The sequence below is a fragment of the Puma concolor genome, chromosome D3 (assembly GCF_028749965.1).
Source record: "Puma concolor isolate L17-30 chromosome D3, mPumCon1.1.hap2, whole genome shotgun sequence".
NCBI classification, from domain to species: Eukaryota; Metazoa; Chordata; class Mammalia; order Carnivora; family Felidae; genus Puma; species Puma concolor.
Window position 1 is genome coordinate 30018130 of NC_141678.1, and position 17578 is coordinate 30035707.

General features: G+C 46.7%; 1 protein-coding gene across 2 annotated transcripts in view; it reads left to right on the plus strand.

Moving 5' to 3' along the window:
- The window catches only part of SMARCB1 (SWI/SNF related BAF chromatin remodeling complex subunit B1), a 34095-nt gene that overhangs the window by 771 nt on the left and 15746 nt on the right, over positions 1-17578 (plus strand). The window contains exons 2-5 of one of the 2 annotated variants that reach the window (XM_025933670.2): positions 2774-2912; positions 4601-4730; positions 8864-9001; positions 11104-11231. In XM_025933670.2, coding sequence (XP_025789455.1) covers positions 2774-2912; positions 4601-4730; positions 8864-9001; positions 11104-11231 — 535 coding nt within the window. The remainder of the gene's footprint in view (positions 1-2773; positions 2913-4600; positions 4731-8863; positions 9002-11103; positions 11232-17578) is intronic. The other variant, XM_025933671.2, reaches the window with a different exon arrangement.

Here is a 17578-nt window from a genome sequence, read left to right on the forward strand (position 1 = left end):
GGATAAGGCCCCAGTCCCTGAGCTAGATCAGTTCAGAACCAGTTGACGCTTTGGCTGTCTTGAATTTAACTCAGAATTATGAGGAAAGGATTCTAAATATCTTTGATTCTTGACCAGAAGTGACAGCATTTTTATGAGTCAGCTGAACAGCTGATTTTAGGAAAACCCTACACCTCGTCCTTCAATGGGGAGTTTGTACTAAGTCTACTGTTTTTCCAGGTTGCTTCAAACTACCCCTTTTTGATCCAAAAGCAATCCCCAGCTAGTGTATATTCCTTTTTTTTTTTTTTTAATTGTGGTATATGCAGTTCAGATGTGCAAATACCAAGCTGTAGAGTCTTTCCTGTATAATGAGGTAAGTGCCAATCCTGGAGAGCTAAAGCAGTTTCAGAATGCCCAGGGTTGTCTTTCCTTGTAGTGGTGTTCAGTATCCTATGCCAACGTTTCATTCTTTTTTTTTTTTAATAGTTTTTTTTCTCCCCTTCACAACTGAACATAGCATGAATGAATGACCCCCTGTGATTCCTGACTTGTTTTAGTTGGATCAGGTTAGGATACCACTGTTGTCAGTAGTATCAGGACTTTAGTGTTTCCATTTTTCACCAAGTTTTGTAAAACAAAAAGGGCAGGATGCAATACGTTTTTCATGTTATGACATAAATGCTGCTCTTCAGATATTACTGGGGAAGTGGAGTCAGTGGCTATCCATGTGCCACAGCTCGGAATCGTCCTCATTGACCAGTAGGAAGCTGCCTAAATGTAGGATAGAAGGCACTTGAGGAGTTCCCAAATGATACTGGGCAGATTGTTTAAAGAAGCCTTTAACCGATGTAATGGACAGGAAAAGCAGTCAGTTTGGCTTTGACTTTCAGTGGGTGCTAGTTTTGAGAAGGAAGCTTTCATTTATTAGGTGGAGTATATTGAGAGGGAGCATGTAGCCAGATGGGAAGAAGGGCTGTTTCCTGGTAACTTTTTTCATGTGTGGGAGATGCTTAGACTTGATGGCCTCAAGATCTTCCCCGTAACATGCCTTCGTTTCTAGAAGGCTAACTGCAGTCTTCTCTTTCAGCCCTGTTGAGTAAGAACAATTGTCCTGAGACCCAGTCTGTAGAGTCCCACATGGGAGAGGGGAGAGACATCTACTCTCTTGGGCCAGGCTGAACATCTGAGAAGGGTTCAAGATCAGGAGGCTGACTCTTGATAACCAGAAGCTCCTGTGACAGCGTTGGGTGGTGGATGGCCTGCAGGTCCCTTCCCCTTGGAAAACAGGCACCATATTCAGAGAGGTGGGTCGGCCATAGCAACACATCCAGTGCCCCCATGCCACATCTGTGGAGCAGCTTTGGGAAGGCATGTGTGATTGCAGCAAGTGCGTGTGTCACTCTTCTCCCCCCATCTGCAGGCAGCTGTGTTCACTAAGCCAGAGTCACAGAGCTGAGAGGACCCTAAGAAATCCCCAGGTTCACACCTTCATTTTACATCTGGGAAACAGGTCCAGAGAGGGCACAGGCTGGTTTGGGGAAAACCCAGGAAGGCAAGCTCCAGTCTCCAAAGTTCAGGGGTCTTGGGAAGGATCTAGGTGTCCTGGAGCACTATAGGACCTGCGATAAGTTTATTTATTTGAGAGACAGAGTATGTGTGAGCAGGGGAGGGGCAGAGAGAGAGAGAGAAGGAGAGAGAGAATCCCAAGCCTGATGTGGGCTTGAACTCAGCAAAGCCTGAGATCGTGACCTGAGCCAAAATCAATAGTTGGACAGTTAACCCACTGAGCCACCCAGGCGCCCCTGTGGCCATTCTTAGGCTGTTCAGCAGCTCTGGTTGTCGATCATAAAAATCTTTGATTCATGAAAAATGGAGAAACACATTTAATAAACATACTGTGCTGGGTAGGTAAATGGGAAAAATAATAGAAATGGTGCTTCGTGGGGCAAAGTTCAGAATTGCTCAGCATTTGACAGGTGAGTAAGGAGACCCAGAAAAGGGAGGTGATTCCCAGTCACAGGTGGAACCAGCACGTGGCACCCAATCCACTGGCTGTCCTTTGCCATGTGGTCATTTTGACTCGAGTGGTCATTTCTGCAATGTCAGTGAAATAATTGAGTTTCTTTATAAAAACTTTGAGACTAGGTTTCTTTTCATTAAAGAAGTTATACTTTGAGTATCTGTTATAGATAAACTGAAGCTATTGTTTGAGGCAATAGTGATTTATATAGCAATCTGGTGATTGCCAGTAAGTGTTTTTTAAACTCTCGGAAAATTCTTTTGGTGTTCCTGGTTTGAGTTTGTTACTAAACAAAGCAACAGGGGCCATGGGGGAAATTATCCTACATCTGTCCGAAATTAAAAGACCTTTTTGGTGTTTATGGCATCATAAAAATATCAAAGTCTTGTTCTTAAGATAAAAGAAAGTCAAAGGGGCCTTACATTTCTGGAAAGTGTTCGGGATCCTTAGTTTAAAGTCAGAATCACTTCGAGCGTCTCAGTGAGCTCTGGGGGTCTGCCCCAGAAGCGCCTGGTCAGGCCTTTTGGAACTTAGCCCTGTCGTTAGGACGCAGATGGTACTGCCCCCGCTTAGAGAGGCAGATGTGGGCCAGATGTGCACTGCTATTGAACTCTTGATGTCAGCAGAATGTGTTTTTATGGCTGCAGAAAGCCTGGTGCCTGGAGGCCAGCTTGTGCTCTGTTACTCGGTCGGCAGAGCCTCTGCACCAGGACCCTCCCTTTCTGCATCAAGATGTGACCCTCATAATGAGCCTTCTTGCTTTACCCATAGGTGGGAAACTACCTCCGTATGTTCCGAGGTTCTCTGTACAAGAGATACCCCTCACTCTGGAGGCGACTAGCCACTGTGGAAGAGAGGAAGAAAATAGTTGCATCGTCACATGGTAAAAAAACAAAACCTAACACTAAGGGTGCGTCTTCACGAGGGTTTGTAAACCTGTTTCAAAACCACTCGCTTATGTCATGAAGTTAAAACGTTTTCACTCCAGAGTGTCTTCACTGCAGCCCTGACCTTAGCGTGGCAGGAGCACGTGAGGGGCAGAGTCGCTGCAGAGCACGCTATGCAACTCAGGCGACAAAGCAGCTTCAGGTAGCCAGGGGTCCTTTGTCAGGTATTTTCAGCAGGGCCAGTGGGGGGGGGAGGGGAGCGTGAGGGGGGCAAGTCTGGGACAGTAATGGGTGCTGTGAAGACATGTTGGTCTCAAAACGTTTTAGGAATGCTGTGATGCTCTGCCATCTGCCGTGGGCGTGTCGCCATAGTCACCCTCCATGCAGCCCGAGTGGCGGGTGGTGGCCCCAGCTCCCACTCCCCTCTGGGGCTTTCACCGCTTTGCTTCCCAGAGCACCTCCATCCCGTAGCACTTCGTTCTGGCAGCCAGTGTGCTAGAGCTCATGTGCATGTCCCTGCGTGGTGTGCCTGAGGTGTGTGCCTGGGGCTTGGCGGGTGAGCTGCCTGATGCTAGAGAGCCAAGTGTGCTTTGGCTCTTCAGAAGATGCTCTTCAGATGCTCTGAGGGCTCCATCAGGGGAGTCTCACTGTACGTTTTGGTTCGGATGCTATGCGATGTTTGGCAGGTGGCGAAACTGCTTTGACTCGGCTGTGGCCCCTTACAGAGAGCTGCCCTGGGCCTGGGTGAAGACTCTGCCTGAAGCCGTGTGTGTGTGTGTGTGTGTGTGTGTGTGTGTGTGTGTGTGTGTGTACGTACACTTCACAGTCTGTCCTGTTTGGTTGTGTCTGTAGGTATTGCTGTGGTCCTGTCTACTGTGGGCAAAGTAGTGGTTCTTTTAATGCAGGAGCCGGGGCTTCTTTTTTTATCTGCTGCTATGACATTGCCACTCACTCGCTTTAAAAAGTCTCCTTTTTATCCTCCCTCTGCCCCCCAGTGGAGCACCAGTCACTAACGCAGTGAGTTCCTAGCTTTGCTTTCCCCTCCGCAAGCCTCAGGTGAAGTCTCAGTGACTCTTCTGCCTTGTGCTTTGGAGATACCTTCCCCATAACCGGTTTGTTTCTCCAGGAGAAGCCAGTCTGGACCTGCAGACAGGTAGCAGCTCTTGACCGAGGTTCCCTAAGAAGAGCTGTGGGTCGAGTTGCCTAGAATCTGTCCTGCTTCCCAGATAGCACGTGTTGACTGCACGGTGCTGGGAATTCATGTTGGGTGTGAGGCAGCTCTTTGTAACTCTCTGGGCTCTTGTTTTAAAAGAAAAGTATTTTTCATCTTTCATTCCATCTCTTCACTTTGCTTCGTGTCATGGATTGCAGTTGGTGTCAGACCTCTTCCCACTGATGGTATCACTCTGGAGCCCCACCCCCCCTTTTCCCCGTTGGCCATGCTGCACTGTAGCTGCTGCTGCCCTGTGCCCAAAGCCAGTGCTCCTGGGACAAATTAGTGCAAGTAAATCCCATGGGAGCGTTTTCTCAGTAGGACCTCTAAAGCACTCGGTCCAGATTGCCCTTTTGGAAGAGGCCAGCATTCAGCAGTAGTAAGGTTGACACTCGCTTTTCCCTCCTGCATGTGAGGACCTCGATGTGCTGCATCTGCTGGCTGCTGCTTCTTGCTGCCCCACCAGCAGGGTGACCGCAGTGGTGTCTCTGGTTACAGATCATGGATACACAACCCTGGCCACCAGCGTGACACTGTTAAAAGCTTCAGAGGTGGAAGAGATTCTGGACGGCAATGATGAGAAGTACAAGGCCGTCTCCATCAGCACGGAACCCCCCACCTACCTCAGGTAATGTGCTCCCAGCCAGGACGTGCTCTCAGGATAACACCCACAGATATTTTTCTCATACCCTAGAACTGGTTGGGGTTAAATTGAACCAAAATACCTTTAAACACTTCACCTGTTGTGCTTACAAATTGTCTTAGCCAGATTGCCAAGTTTCTTGTGTGTCTGTGGAATTTCTAAGACATGAAAGCCAAGTCTTGGGTTCTGGAAAGTCATTAGAAGTGGTTTGAAAGTGGGACTAATCTATCAGAAAAATGAGTGGCCCAGATAAACTCCCAAAAGAAACGAGCAATAGATCTTAGTGTGTGAGCTTAGAACCTTTAAAAAAGAGTATTTACAGTAATAATTAGACAAGTAATTGAGAGGTGATTATGTTGTAGAGTCTGTTCATTCATATTTATTTTAAAAATTTTTTTCATTTTTTTAAAGTTTATTTATTCTGAGAGAGAGCGAGGGCACACGTTTGAGCAGGGGAGGGGCAGAAAGAGGAAGAGAGAAAGAATCTCAAGCAGGCGCTGCACTGTCAGCATGGAGCCTGATGTGGGACTCGAACCTATGAACTGTGAGATCATGACCTGAGCTGAAACCCAAGAGTCAGACGCTCAACTGACTGAGTCACCCATGTGCCCCTTTTCTTCATTTTCATAGGTATTTTTCTTTGGTTTTGATTCATTCAGATTTATAAGAAAAACCTGGGTACCCCAATAGCTAAATAGGTAAAGGGTGGGCCATCCTGGAAGCATAAGGAGTAAACAAATAAGGAGATGATGTTTGTCCTCGTGTAACATTAAGAATTCAAAGTAAAACAGATAAGCAACTATTGACATAAAGAGTTGGGGAAGATACAATAAAGCTGGCACATGCAAGCACCCTGCACAGGCTTTGGTACACGGGCATGGTCATGACATCAAACCTGTTTTCATTGTCTGACCCATTAATTTCACCCCTAAGAATCTGTCCCAGACAAATAACTTCAAAGAACACCGCCACCGACGGAAACTATTATATGGAAGGAGGTAGCATTGTGAGTAATAATGGCAGTGAGTACCACTGCCCAGTAATAATGGAGCCACTTGAGTGTTCAGCCTTAGGGAGAGGCTGACTGAGTGAAGATACAGCCAGCTGAATAGACTAAGGTATTACAGACTAGGATATAGACCAGGATAGACTAGATCTTGGAAGCAGGTAGACTGGATAGATAGGTAACTGTTTATGTCATAACTAAGTAGACCCTGCGGCAGCCAGAAATGTGGTTTGCCTGAGTGATGTGCAGAATATCTAGAATGAGTGCATTTACGTGCACAAAACCCCGGGGGGCACTGAGGAGGAGGGAGAGGAGGGTTATTGTTTCTAGTGATGTGGTTATGGAAAAATCATTTCTTTCCAGATTTTCTTTCAACTTTACTATTGAATCGTTTTCATAATCCTCCCCACAACCCCCATGTAAAAGTGGCCCACATCCAACTTGGCCAGTGTTATAGATGTGTGCTCTGCAGATTCCTCTTTCCCCAAGGGATGCGGTAAGACCATAAGGATGGCTAGACTTTCCTAGGGAAGTGGCAGAAGGAAGTGATGTACATATGGCTGGGGCTTTCAAGTCTGCACATGTCAGCCAGGAACCTTTTATGGGGCAATAAACACTTCTTGATGATCGTGTCATATGAGGAACAGCTGACGGAGGAGAGTACTGTTACCCCAGAGGTCAAAACTACAGAGACGGTTGGGCATTGAGGTTCGCGAGAAGCTGCTTTCATGGGCTCTGTGCTCAGGAAGCGCCTTCCCACTGCCCAGTCAGCCCCACAGGAGGACCAGCACCTCCCCTCCTCATCACTGGACAGGCTAGGCAGAGGCTGGATGTCCCCCTCCCTTGGGCAGACCTACTTGTAGCAGAAGAAAGGTTGAATTATGTGACCCAGATTCTCGGATTTGGTGTATGATGTACTCACTGTGTCTGACAGAACTTGCACTCTACTTTAGATAGTTACCTGACAGAGGTTTGGCAGAATAGCCCAGGCCTGGTTATGAACTAGATCACTACAGAGATAGGGCAGGAGTTTTTAGGGTGGAGGGGGAGCCTCAGTGCCAGCTTTAGGAGGCTCAGAAAAGAGGTGGCAGTCTAGACCTTAGGTTCCCAGATACGGGCCCAGCTACATTGGCATCACACATGGAAGTTGTAAAGAACCCATATTCCTGGGCTCAGAAAAGAGGTGGTGGTCTAGACCTGAGGTTCCCAAATACGGGCCCAGCTACATTGGTATCACACATGGAAGTTATAAAGAACCCATATTCCTGGGTCCTCTCCAGAGACAGGAGTCCCTTGGTCTAGGTGGAGCTCAGAGCTTTCCTACTTGAAATTTCGCACTCTGAGGGAGTCTGCAGCCAGGATTCAAAACCACTGGTCCAGTAGCTCTAAGCCCTGCCCAGATTAGTTCCAAGTTCCTCCTTTTCCCAGGCCTCTGGTATTGGTAAGGCTGGTCATAAGATCTGAACAAGACTTGGGTACAGGAGACTTGATTGAGTCCCAGCAGAGTTTGATACTGTAAATCTCTCCCTGCCCCCACCCTCAGTCAAGGGGTGCTCTGGGACCACAGCATCTGAGGTGCAAGTGGTCACAGCTTTAATTTTTCTTTTAATGTTTATTTATCTTAGAGAGCGAGTGAGTGGGGGAGGGCAAAGAGAGAAGGAGACACAGGATCTGAAGCAGGCTCCAGGCTCTGAGCTGTCAGTACAGACACAGGGCTTGAACTCATGGACTGCGAGATCATGACCTGAGCCGAAGTTGGACACTCAACTGACAGCCACCCAGGCACCCCAGTGGTTCCAGCTTTAGAAGAGAAAAGAGTCAAAGAGCCTGGGACCTGGGCAGGTCATGGCCACTGCTTCTGGTCCTCACCACCACATGGAGAGAATGACTGCAAGCCACATCTCCTCATCCCTCCTGTGAGGACAGTGAGGGAAGGGAAATTGAGTGGTTGCCGTCACATCCTTTAAACTGTAGCAAACAGTTATGGAAGGATATGTGGTACAGGTGTTGGGGATGTAAAAGTGAATGACACACAGCTGCTGCCCTTACAATGCTCAGACTTGTTAGGGAAGGCAGCGTCCGAGGATGATAAAATGATGTGCAGAGCATAGTGGGAACCTGAGCGCTTGCCTTTCAAAGCCAGCACTGGAGCTTCAGATTAAAAAAGCCTTTTGGGGGGGTGCCTGGGTGGCTTGGTGAGGAGAGCATGTGACTCTTGATCTCAGGTTTGTAAGTTCGAGCCCCATGTTGGGTGCAGAGTTTACTCAAAAATAGAAATCTTTAAAATAAAAAAGCCTTTTGGTATTTTCCTAGTAGTAAAAGCAACCTGTAATTTGGACAGAAGAGTGAACCCTTGATGGTACGTGGGTTACTTCAACTACTTTGAGCCTCACTTTCTAGAAAGTTTTTACTAACCCAGCTTCTCATACCCTACTGGTCTGGACCGTTGCAAGGCAGAAGCATTATTGAAGTGTTATACTCTGGCTGGCCCATATATCTAAAAGAACGGTCTGATCTTGTCTCTCCCTTCTTCAAAGTCCTCGGGGACTCCCAGCTGCCTGCTGAGTACAGTCATTTCTCATGGAGCACACCTGCCCCTAATTGGGACCCTCTCCATGTCCGCCTCTCCAGCCCTAGTTGAGGCAACAATCTATCCGTGCATCCTCTCTTCTGCCGGCCTTGCACTTCCTGAAACGCCCTCCCCATTCCGGTTGTTCCCCTACCCCCATCCCTAGTGAGCCCCAACTCCATGCTTAAGGCTCTACTCCAGGGTCTGCTCCTCTGGGAAGCTGCTTCCTTGTGCACATTCTCCGCAAGAAGGGAGAGTGCTTTCATGGAGTCATGCCTGGCACATAGCATGTTACACTGTGACTTGTGCACTGGGCTGGGGGCTGCTCTGCTGTGTTGGGGTTCCCTCTGTACCCTTCCCCTAGCCTGGGTGCCTGTGAATGGGTGCCAGTGGGCGCCTGAGGAGTAGACACGTACAGAGTCTAGGGTGCGTAGTGCTCACCACCGGCGGGGGTGCAGTGGGCATCCATTGACCATGACTTAGAGCCTGATGGCCAGTATCGGGCTCCTAGACTGAGCAGGGGCATTTCTCACGTCTCTCCAGGGAACAGAAAGCCAAGAGGAACAGCCAATGGGTGCCCACCCTGCCCAATAGCTCCCACCATCTGGATGCTGTGCCCTGCTCCACGACCATCAACAGGAACCGCATGGGCCGGGACAAGAAGAGAACCTTCCCTCTGTGGTGAGCACGCCTCACCCTCCACTGATTCTGCCTCAGTCCTCAAACATGTTTTAGCCTCTTCCTCTCCTCTGCCTTGACCTTGTGTTTCCTAAAACACGCTGTCTTCTTGAAACTGTTCCCCCTTGGCTTCTAGGACAGCTGGTTTCTGGCTTGCTTCAGTTCCGAGCTCTGCCTGCTTTAGTGTCCCTGCTGTCTCCTGTTTCCCAGTGTCTCCAGTGCTCCTGGAAAGCACAGCCCTTGGATCTTATCTTGTGGTTTCAAACGCCATCCCACTGAGACCCCACCATTAGTTCCCTGTGGCTGCTGGAGCAGATCACCACAAAAGGGGGGCTTAAAACCACACAAATCTATTTCTCACCGTTCTGGGACCAGGAGTTTCCATGCAGCAAAATCAAGGTGTTGGCCAGACCCCACTCCCTCTGGAGGCTCTCGTGGTGGGGCGGCGGGACAAGCTGTTCCCACCTCTTCTGGCTTCTGGTGGCTGCCGGCATTCCGTGGCTTGTGGCTGCATTACCAGCATGTGCCTCAGTGGCCACACGGGCTCCTCCTGTGTGTGTGAAACTGCCCTTCTCTTAAAGGACGCTTGTGTTGTGGTTTAGGGCTACTTGCATAATCTCCTCCTAAGATCCCTAATTATATCTGCAAAGTTCCCTCCCTCCCTTTTGCCATATAATGGTCACAGGCTCCAGGGATTAGGATTAGATATCTTTTGGGGGGCATTTTTCAAGTTCCCACCCCACTATCATCTCTGCAGCCTAGCCTCACCCCTACACGCTGTCCTCCGGTATCTCACACACTGCTTACAGATTCCTCCATCCTGGGACATAGTAATCCCACCCTTCCTGCACTCAGGCCAAAACCCCACGACTCTTCCTCCTTCTCCAACCACAGAACTAGTCTCAGCAAATTCCTGCCTTCTCAGCCTTCCACGTGTCCAGAGTTGGACCACCCTTGGCCAGCTCCTCCTAAGATGTGGGCCCCCTCACCCAGGGCAGATGGCTCCTCTCCTGGACGCAGGTCTTCCAGATACCCCGTCACATGCCCACCAGGGCTGGAGTCCGTGTAGTGGCCCCTCTCTCTGGCCTCATCCCCTGCCACTGTCACTCTGCATCAGTCATGTGAACCTCTTCACTGCTTTCAGAGCCACCCAGAACACCCAGAAGCTTCTGCCTTTATAGTTCCCTCTGCCGAGAGCTCACTTCTTACCAACATCTGCATGACCCTCCCCTTTTCGCTCTTCCCTCCCTTTCTTCCCTTCCTTCCCTTCCTTCCCATCACTGGCTGACTGTCACTTCTCAGAGCTGCCTCCCCTTTGGTAGAATGGCTGCTCCTGTCTCTGGCACTCCTGTCCCTTTCCCTGTCCATGTTTCCTAGAGCATTGGTGTCTGGCATGCAGTGTGCTTTCCTTGTTTGTCATCTGTGTCCCTCCCAAGAGTAATTCTCAGCCTGCTTTATTCCACTGACACCTTTAGGGTCCCCTTGCTTTCCATCGTTCCCTCCATCTCTTCCCCGGCGTCTTCCCTCTTTGTCTTCCTAAAATACAGATATGACCACGGGACTGCCTTGCCCTGGGTTCTCCTGGGGCTCCCTCATGGGAGAGGCTGGATCCCGTAGCCCAAGATGGAGAAGCGTGGGCACTGGGACACCCATGCTACTCCCCGCCCCCGCAGTCTGCACCCCATCTTCTGTGCTCTTGCTGTGCTTCCTCAATAGTTCCTCACCTCTCCTGCACCCCTTGGCTTTTGCTCAAGTATTTCCTCTTCTGGAGATACCTTTTCTTTCCTAGTTACCAGTGAAAGTTCTGCCTGCTTTGGGGCTTAAATCTCCCTCTTAGGGTATGTCTAGGTCATATCCCACTGCCTAAGGCTGCAACTCCCTCTCCCTTCCCTGTGTGTCCTTGAAGTATGGAGCACTGCCTCTGTGACCCCAGGACCCCTGCTTGCCTCATCTCTGCTGGCTCAGCCCTTAGCTGACAAGTCCCCATAAGAAGTGGGCTTTTCCCCTCCGGCCAGGTTTGCAGTGACAGGCGGTGCAGGGAGGGAAGCCCTGAGCATGGAGACCCATGGCACTCCTGGCTGACTGTGCTTCCTCTTCACTTCCAGCTTTGATGACCACGACCCAGCTGTGATCCATGAGAATGCCTCCCAGCCTGAAGTGCTGGTCCCTATCCGGCTGGACATGGAGATCGACGGGCAGAAGCTGCGAGATGCCTTTACTTGGAACATGAATGGTACGTGGGAAGCTGGGCTCTGCATGGCCCAGGCCCGGCTGCTGTGTGAACAGACCTTTTTCTTGCCTGTTGCCTACTGTGCTGGATCCTGGACTCTGGGTTCAAATCCTGCTTCTGCCACCGTTTCCTATGGGCTGAGCCCGTGAACCTCAGGTTCCTCCCTCCCCCAGTGAGATTGGGGTGTCAGGGGTCAGCCATGATGCAGGCTGTTGGTCCACAGAGCTCTATAATGACCTTGATGCTGCTCAGACCGGTTCTGCTGCCTGACCGCCTGCACACCACCCTTCAGCCCTGCCCACCCCTCTGGCCTCTCACGGTACCGTGTGTGCAGGCTTGTCCCTCTGTCATCCCCATGAGGTCTGCCCTCACTCTCTGTTCTTCCTCTTTTTGTCCTCGCTCTGTAAGTCCCAGGTCAGATGGTTGCTCTTCCCTGGTTCCCAGAGTCCAAGCGTGACTCTGCAAATGAACCAGAGAAAGCACAGGAGACGTTCACCATAACACTTAGTCCTTATCCCATCTAGGAAAGAGGACTGTATGAGTGTTTATTGTTTCTTTATTGTTTTCTTGAATCTTTCAGGCTTTTTACAACACATTACTTATATTAAGACCGAAACCAAATAACAACACCCCAAAGAGTATCATTTTTAAGTGAAGAAAAGTTTAGAATTCCCAGAACCTCACTGCTCCTAATAGTTTTTTTGCCAGTCACTTCCACATGCAGATGTATTTAACAGAGTTGTAATTGTAGTGCAAATACAATTTTTCTTCACTTGTAAGTGTCTTCCTGTTTTCCTTGGTCTTCATAATTGGTGCACAATTTTCTGTTGAGTTGTGGTGCCTTAGTTTACTAGAACTCCTTCTGCTATTAGATGTTTCCATGGCAGAAAACATAACGACTTACAGCTTGTTTCTCCCACAGGGGATTTCCTCAGGGAGGAACGTGTGTGGTTGTTGATACGTGGTTGCCTTAAGCTTTCTGGAAGGATTAGGCTACTTCCTTTGGTCATCTCCTGGCACTTGGTGTGCCAGGCCTGAGTCCAAGGGCCTCTGCCGAGCCCTGGGAACAGGGCCTGAGAGCCGAGTGTCTGTCCTCCAGGGTTGACAGGTTAGCTGGCGAGAGAGGATGTGGCCAAAGGGAGATGTGGTGAGGGGTTTCCAGGAGGTTGTATTGAGTGTAGATAGGGCAGGTTTGGTGGTGATACTCCCAACTCGGGCACAGGACAGCTCATGAGTGCCAGGCCATGGCCAGTGCTGTACATCCCCTATTATACCACTCCGTGCTTAATCTCAGCAGGCCTGTGTTATAGTTAATTCATCTCTCTCTCTCTCTCTGTCTCTCTCTCTCTCTCTCTCTCTCTCTCTCTCTGTCTCTCTCTCTCTCTGTCTCTCTCCATTTCAACCCCTTAGGTCAGGGATCTTGTTTTTTATTGCTGCTTTTCTTACAGCATTTGGCACAGAACCTGGCCATAGATCATAACATAGGAATTTAGTTGTTCAGATTGACTCAGTATGTGTATTACCTTGTTACTTTCCTTTCAATAACACATAAAAAGCCCCAACTATTTATTTAAACTTCCACCCTATTCCAGAAGGAGTAAGGCATCTTACATGAGAACTCTTAGTACAAAAGAATAAAGCTAATGCAAAAGGTGTGGTTAGGAAGAATTGGGTGAAGGGGAAAATGGAATAAGAAGATACAAAATGAAGTGAGTGCTCTGGTTCATACTCACAGTTCAGTGGGCATACGTTGCTAGGGGAGGGCATGATGCTCGGACCTTTAGAACCAGGCAGAGACAGGATGATCAGTTCTGCAGTTCTCAGCGTGGTCAAGGTGAGCAGCCGCTGGTGGCTCAGAAGCAGCAGAATCACACATAGCATTTGAATTAGAGAGAAGCTTTCCTCCTGACCCTCAAGAAGTGGACACAGTATAATGCAGTGAAGACCTGCATCTGTCCAGGAACTCTGCCATGAGCTTCTCCAAGCTGTTCCCCAAAGGAGCCCTTACATAACATTCCATATCCCAGTAAGTGTAATTTGGTCCAGACACTTGGAGAACCAAAATAATTTTGTTCTGTGAACTCTTCCTTAGTGGTATTTATGTGATTCTTGGGGTGCCTGGGTGGCTCAGTTGGCTAAGCGTCCAGCTCTTGATTTTGGCTCAGGTCATGATCTCATGGGTTCATGCATTTGAGCCCCACATTGGGCTCCACGCTGACAGTGTGGAGCCAGCTTGAGATTCTCTCTCTCCCTCTCTCTCTGTCCCTCCCATGCTTGTGCGTGCTCTCTTTCTCTCTCTCTCTCTCAAAATAAATAAACTTTACGGGCTGTGATTCTTAACTGGTGGTTAGGAAGCCACACCCCTGGCATGGTAGTTAAAAGCACATGTTCAAAATTGCTGGTGATTTTCATAGTCCTACCTAATTTACTTTGAAATTTCAAGTAACCTTAAAGGTGAGTGTGAGACTCTTTATCACAAAGGGTCCTAAAAATGTTGAGTAGCATGAACGAACTACATGTCCTTCAGAACCAGGACATTCTTCATAACCAAGATTTGTCTCCAACCAGCTTTTGGTAGGTATCAGTTAACAGTGAGTTCAAGGTTATCTTCTCTTAGAAGGACATGAAAGAGAGTTTATCTGAATTGCTGGTGAATTATAGCATCATTTGTCTCAATAGCTAGCCTCCTTGGGGTGTGTTAAAATTCTCCAAGAAGAACGAGCTGCTGAACAAGGACACATCGATGCCAGCTTGGCCCCACTGGGGGCAAGGGAATCCTAGAGCAGGGCCAGGAACTGCATCAGGAAAAGGGGTGGAATCTGCTCCTGCACACAGGCCAAGGGTGATCAGGGCCCTGCTGGTTAACACTACAGGGCATGGCTACAGGAAGCAGGTTCTAGAGATATATATCCACATGTTCACTTTGGATGCTTAAAAACCCCAAATGACAGATTCAACAAGCTGAGTAGATCTCAGCAGTATAAACCCAAAGAAGTCCATGCCAAGATGCATCCTAGTTAAACTTCCAAAAACTAACACAAAAGATCTTGAGAGCTGAGAAAAATAACACCTGACTTCTAATGAAAGACCGCTGATTTCTCATCCGAAACCATGGAGGCTGGAGGACATGGCACATGGTTTTTCAAGCACTGAAAAAAAAGAACTGCCAATCTTGAATCTTACACCCAGTAAAAATATCCTTCAGAAATGAAGGGGAAATCCTCAGATGATGGAATACTGTCACCTGTAGACCTAACCTAAAAGAAGGGAGATGATAAAAGAAGAAACTTTGGAACATCAGGAAGAAAGAATATGATAAACAAAACTATATGGGTAAATACAATAAGCTTTCTTTCTCCTCTTAAGTTTTCTAAATTATGCTCAGCAGTTGAAGCAAACCTGATAATGCTGTCTGATGTGGTTTTAAATGTATGCAGAGGAAATATCTTTCTTTGAGAAGAAAGCTTTCTGTACTTAACTTGAATTGGTGAAAATATATACATGGACCTGAATGAAAGTATCACATACCAAAAATTTTAAGATATAGTTAAAGTAGTGTAGTTTGTAGTATCAATTTGTAAAGTAGGGTAATTTGTAGCATCAGTGTTTATATTAGAAAAGTAGAAAAGTCTCAAGTCTGTAATCTAAGCTCCCACCTCAAGAATTGAGAAAAAAAGCAAAATGAAGCCAAGCAGAAGGCAGGACATAATAGAGCAGAAGTCAGTGAAATTGAAACTAGAAAATGATGGAGAAAATTAATGAAAACACAGCTGATACTTTGAAAAGATCAGTAAGGGGGTCCCTGGCTGGCTCAGTTGGTGGAGCATGTGACTCTTGATATCAGGGTTGTGGATTTGAGCTCCATGTTGGGTGTAGAGATTACTTAAAAGTAAAAAAGAAAGATCAGTAAAATTGATAAACCTACCAAGATTGACAACAAAAGACAGAAACAAAAATGATCAAATTCAGCAACGAAATGGGCTATCAGTACAGACCCTGCAGATATTGAAAGGGAGTATTACAAAAGCTCTACCCACATAAATTTGAGAATTTAGACAAAGTGGATCAATTTCTTGTAAAAAACAAGCTACCACAATTCACTCAATATCAAATAGATAGTTTGAGTTGTCCTATCACTACTAAGAAATAGGATTCATAGTTTAAAACCTCCCCAAAAGGAAATCTCCAGGCACAGATGGTGTCTCTGGAGAATTTTACCAAACATTTAAAGAAGAATTAATATAAATTCTCTTGCAGTCTTCTCCAGCAAATAAAAGAGGGAACACTTCCCAGTAACATTTTACAAAGCTAGAATTACCTTGATCTCAAAACTAAAGACAGTACAGAAAAAGTAAACTATAGACCAATATCCCAAATGATTATGGACACAAAAGTCCTTAATAAAACATTAGCAAACAGAACTAGATATAAAAAGAATTATACACCATGACCCAAGTGGGGTTTGTTGTTCCAGGGATGGATATCTAGTTCAATATTTGAAGATTGATCAATGTAATCCACTATATTAACAGACTAAAGAAGACAAGCCAGATATCAGTTGATGCAGAAAAAGCATTTAACAGAGGCACCTGGCTGGCTCAATCATTAGAGCATACAACTCTTTTTTGTTTGTTTTTTAATTTTTTTTTAATCTTTATTTGCTTTTGAGAGAGTGTGAGCAGGGGAGGAACAGAGAGACAGGGAGACACAGAATCTGAAGCAGGCTCCAGGCTCTGAGCTGTCCGCACAAAGCCCGATGTGGGGCTCGAACTCATGAACCGTGAGATCATGACCTGAGCTGAAGTTGGACGCTTAACTGACTTAGCCACCCAGGTGCCCCTAGAGAATACAACTCTTGATGTCAGGGTTGTGAGTTCAAGTGCCGCATTGGGTAGAGAGCCTACCTAATTAAAAAAAAAAAAAAAAAGCACTTAAAACATTTATTCTTGGTTAAAAACTCTTAAGAAAAATGGGAATAGAGGAAAACTGCTTCAACTTAATAAAGAGCATCTGCAAAATATCCTATGTCTAACATTTATTTAATGGTGAGAGACTGAATGTTTTCTGCCTATGATAAGGCAAAGATACCTGCTCTTATCACTCTTGTTCAGCTTAGTGTTGGAAATATTAGCCAGAGCAGTAGGGCAAGAAAATTAAATAAAAAACGTACAGATCAGAAAGAAATTAAATTGTCCCTATTTGTAGATGACATGACTGTCTGCATAGAAAATCTCAAGAGATCTACAAAAAACCCTGCTAGCACTAAGAGTTCAGCAGGGTCACAGGATACAAGGTAAACATGCAAAAATCAATTGTATTTCTATGTACTGTTGGTGAACACATGGACATTCAGAAATACATTACCATTTACAATCAATAAGAAAAGGAATACTTTGGTGTAAATCTGACAAACATGTTCAGGACTTATATGTCCAAAACTACAAAATACCAATAAAAGTAATTAAAGATCTCAATGCCATGTTCATGGATTAGAATACTCAAGATGTCAATTGATATACAAGTTTAATGCAATTCCTGTGAATATTTCAGCAAGGCTTTTTGTACATATAGACAAAATTACCTAAAATTTATATGGAGGGGCACCTGGGTGCCTTAGTCAGTTAAGCATCAGACTCTTGATTTTGGCTCAGGTCCTGATCTCACAGTTGGTGCATTCAACCCCGCATCAGGTTCTGCATGGACAGTGCAGAGCCTGCTTGGGATTCTCTCTCCTTCCCTGCCCCTCCCCTACTTGTGCTCTTGCTCTCAAAATAAACTTAAAAAATATTTTAAAAAATAACATTTATACAGAAAGGCAAAGGAACTAGAATAACTAAAGCAATTTTGAAAAAGAAGGACAAAGGAGGAATCACCCTTCCCAATCTTGTCTTCATACATAGCTACAGTAATCAAGGCTGCATATTAATATATAGTTCTCTCAAAATAAAAAGTTTAATATAAGAAAATGCTTTGCACAGTGTACTCGTAGGGTGCTTCATAGGACACTTCAGCTTCATGCTGCGCTCTCCAAAATTATACTTGGCTTGCTGTATGAGTTATTGATCATAGGCTGGTTGAGTGTTCTGGGTCTGTCCTGATGGTATTGTTAGGATGGCTGGTCTCTAGCCCTCCTGGGCCAGTGAGGAAATACGGGGTCAGTTGTTGAGCAGACCTGGTTCTTGATGACAGAATCATGCTATGTGCTAATGAAGTGATTCATCCTTGGCCACTGCCTTGTCTGGCTCATCCCAGAAGTGGTGCATGGTCATTAGAGTTTGGGTTACAACAACAGGGCAGAACAGAGAGAAAACATTTGACCACATGGGCCCTTCTTGTAATCTGGCCAGTTG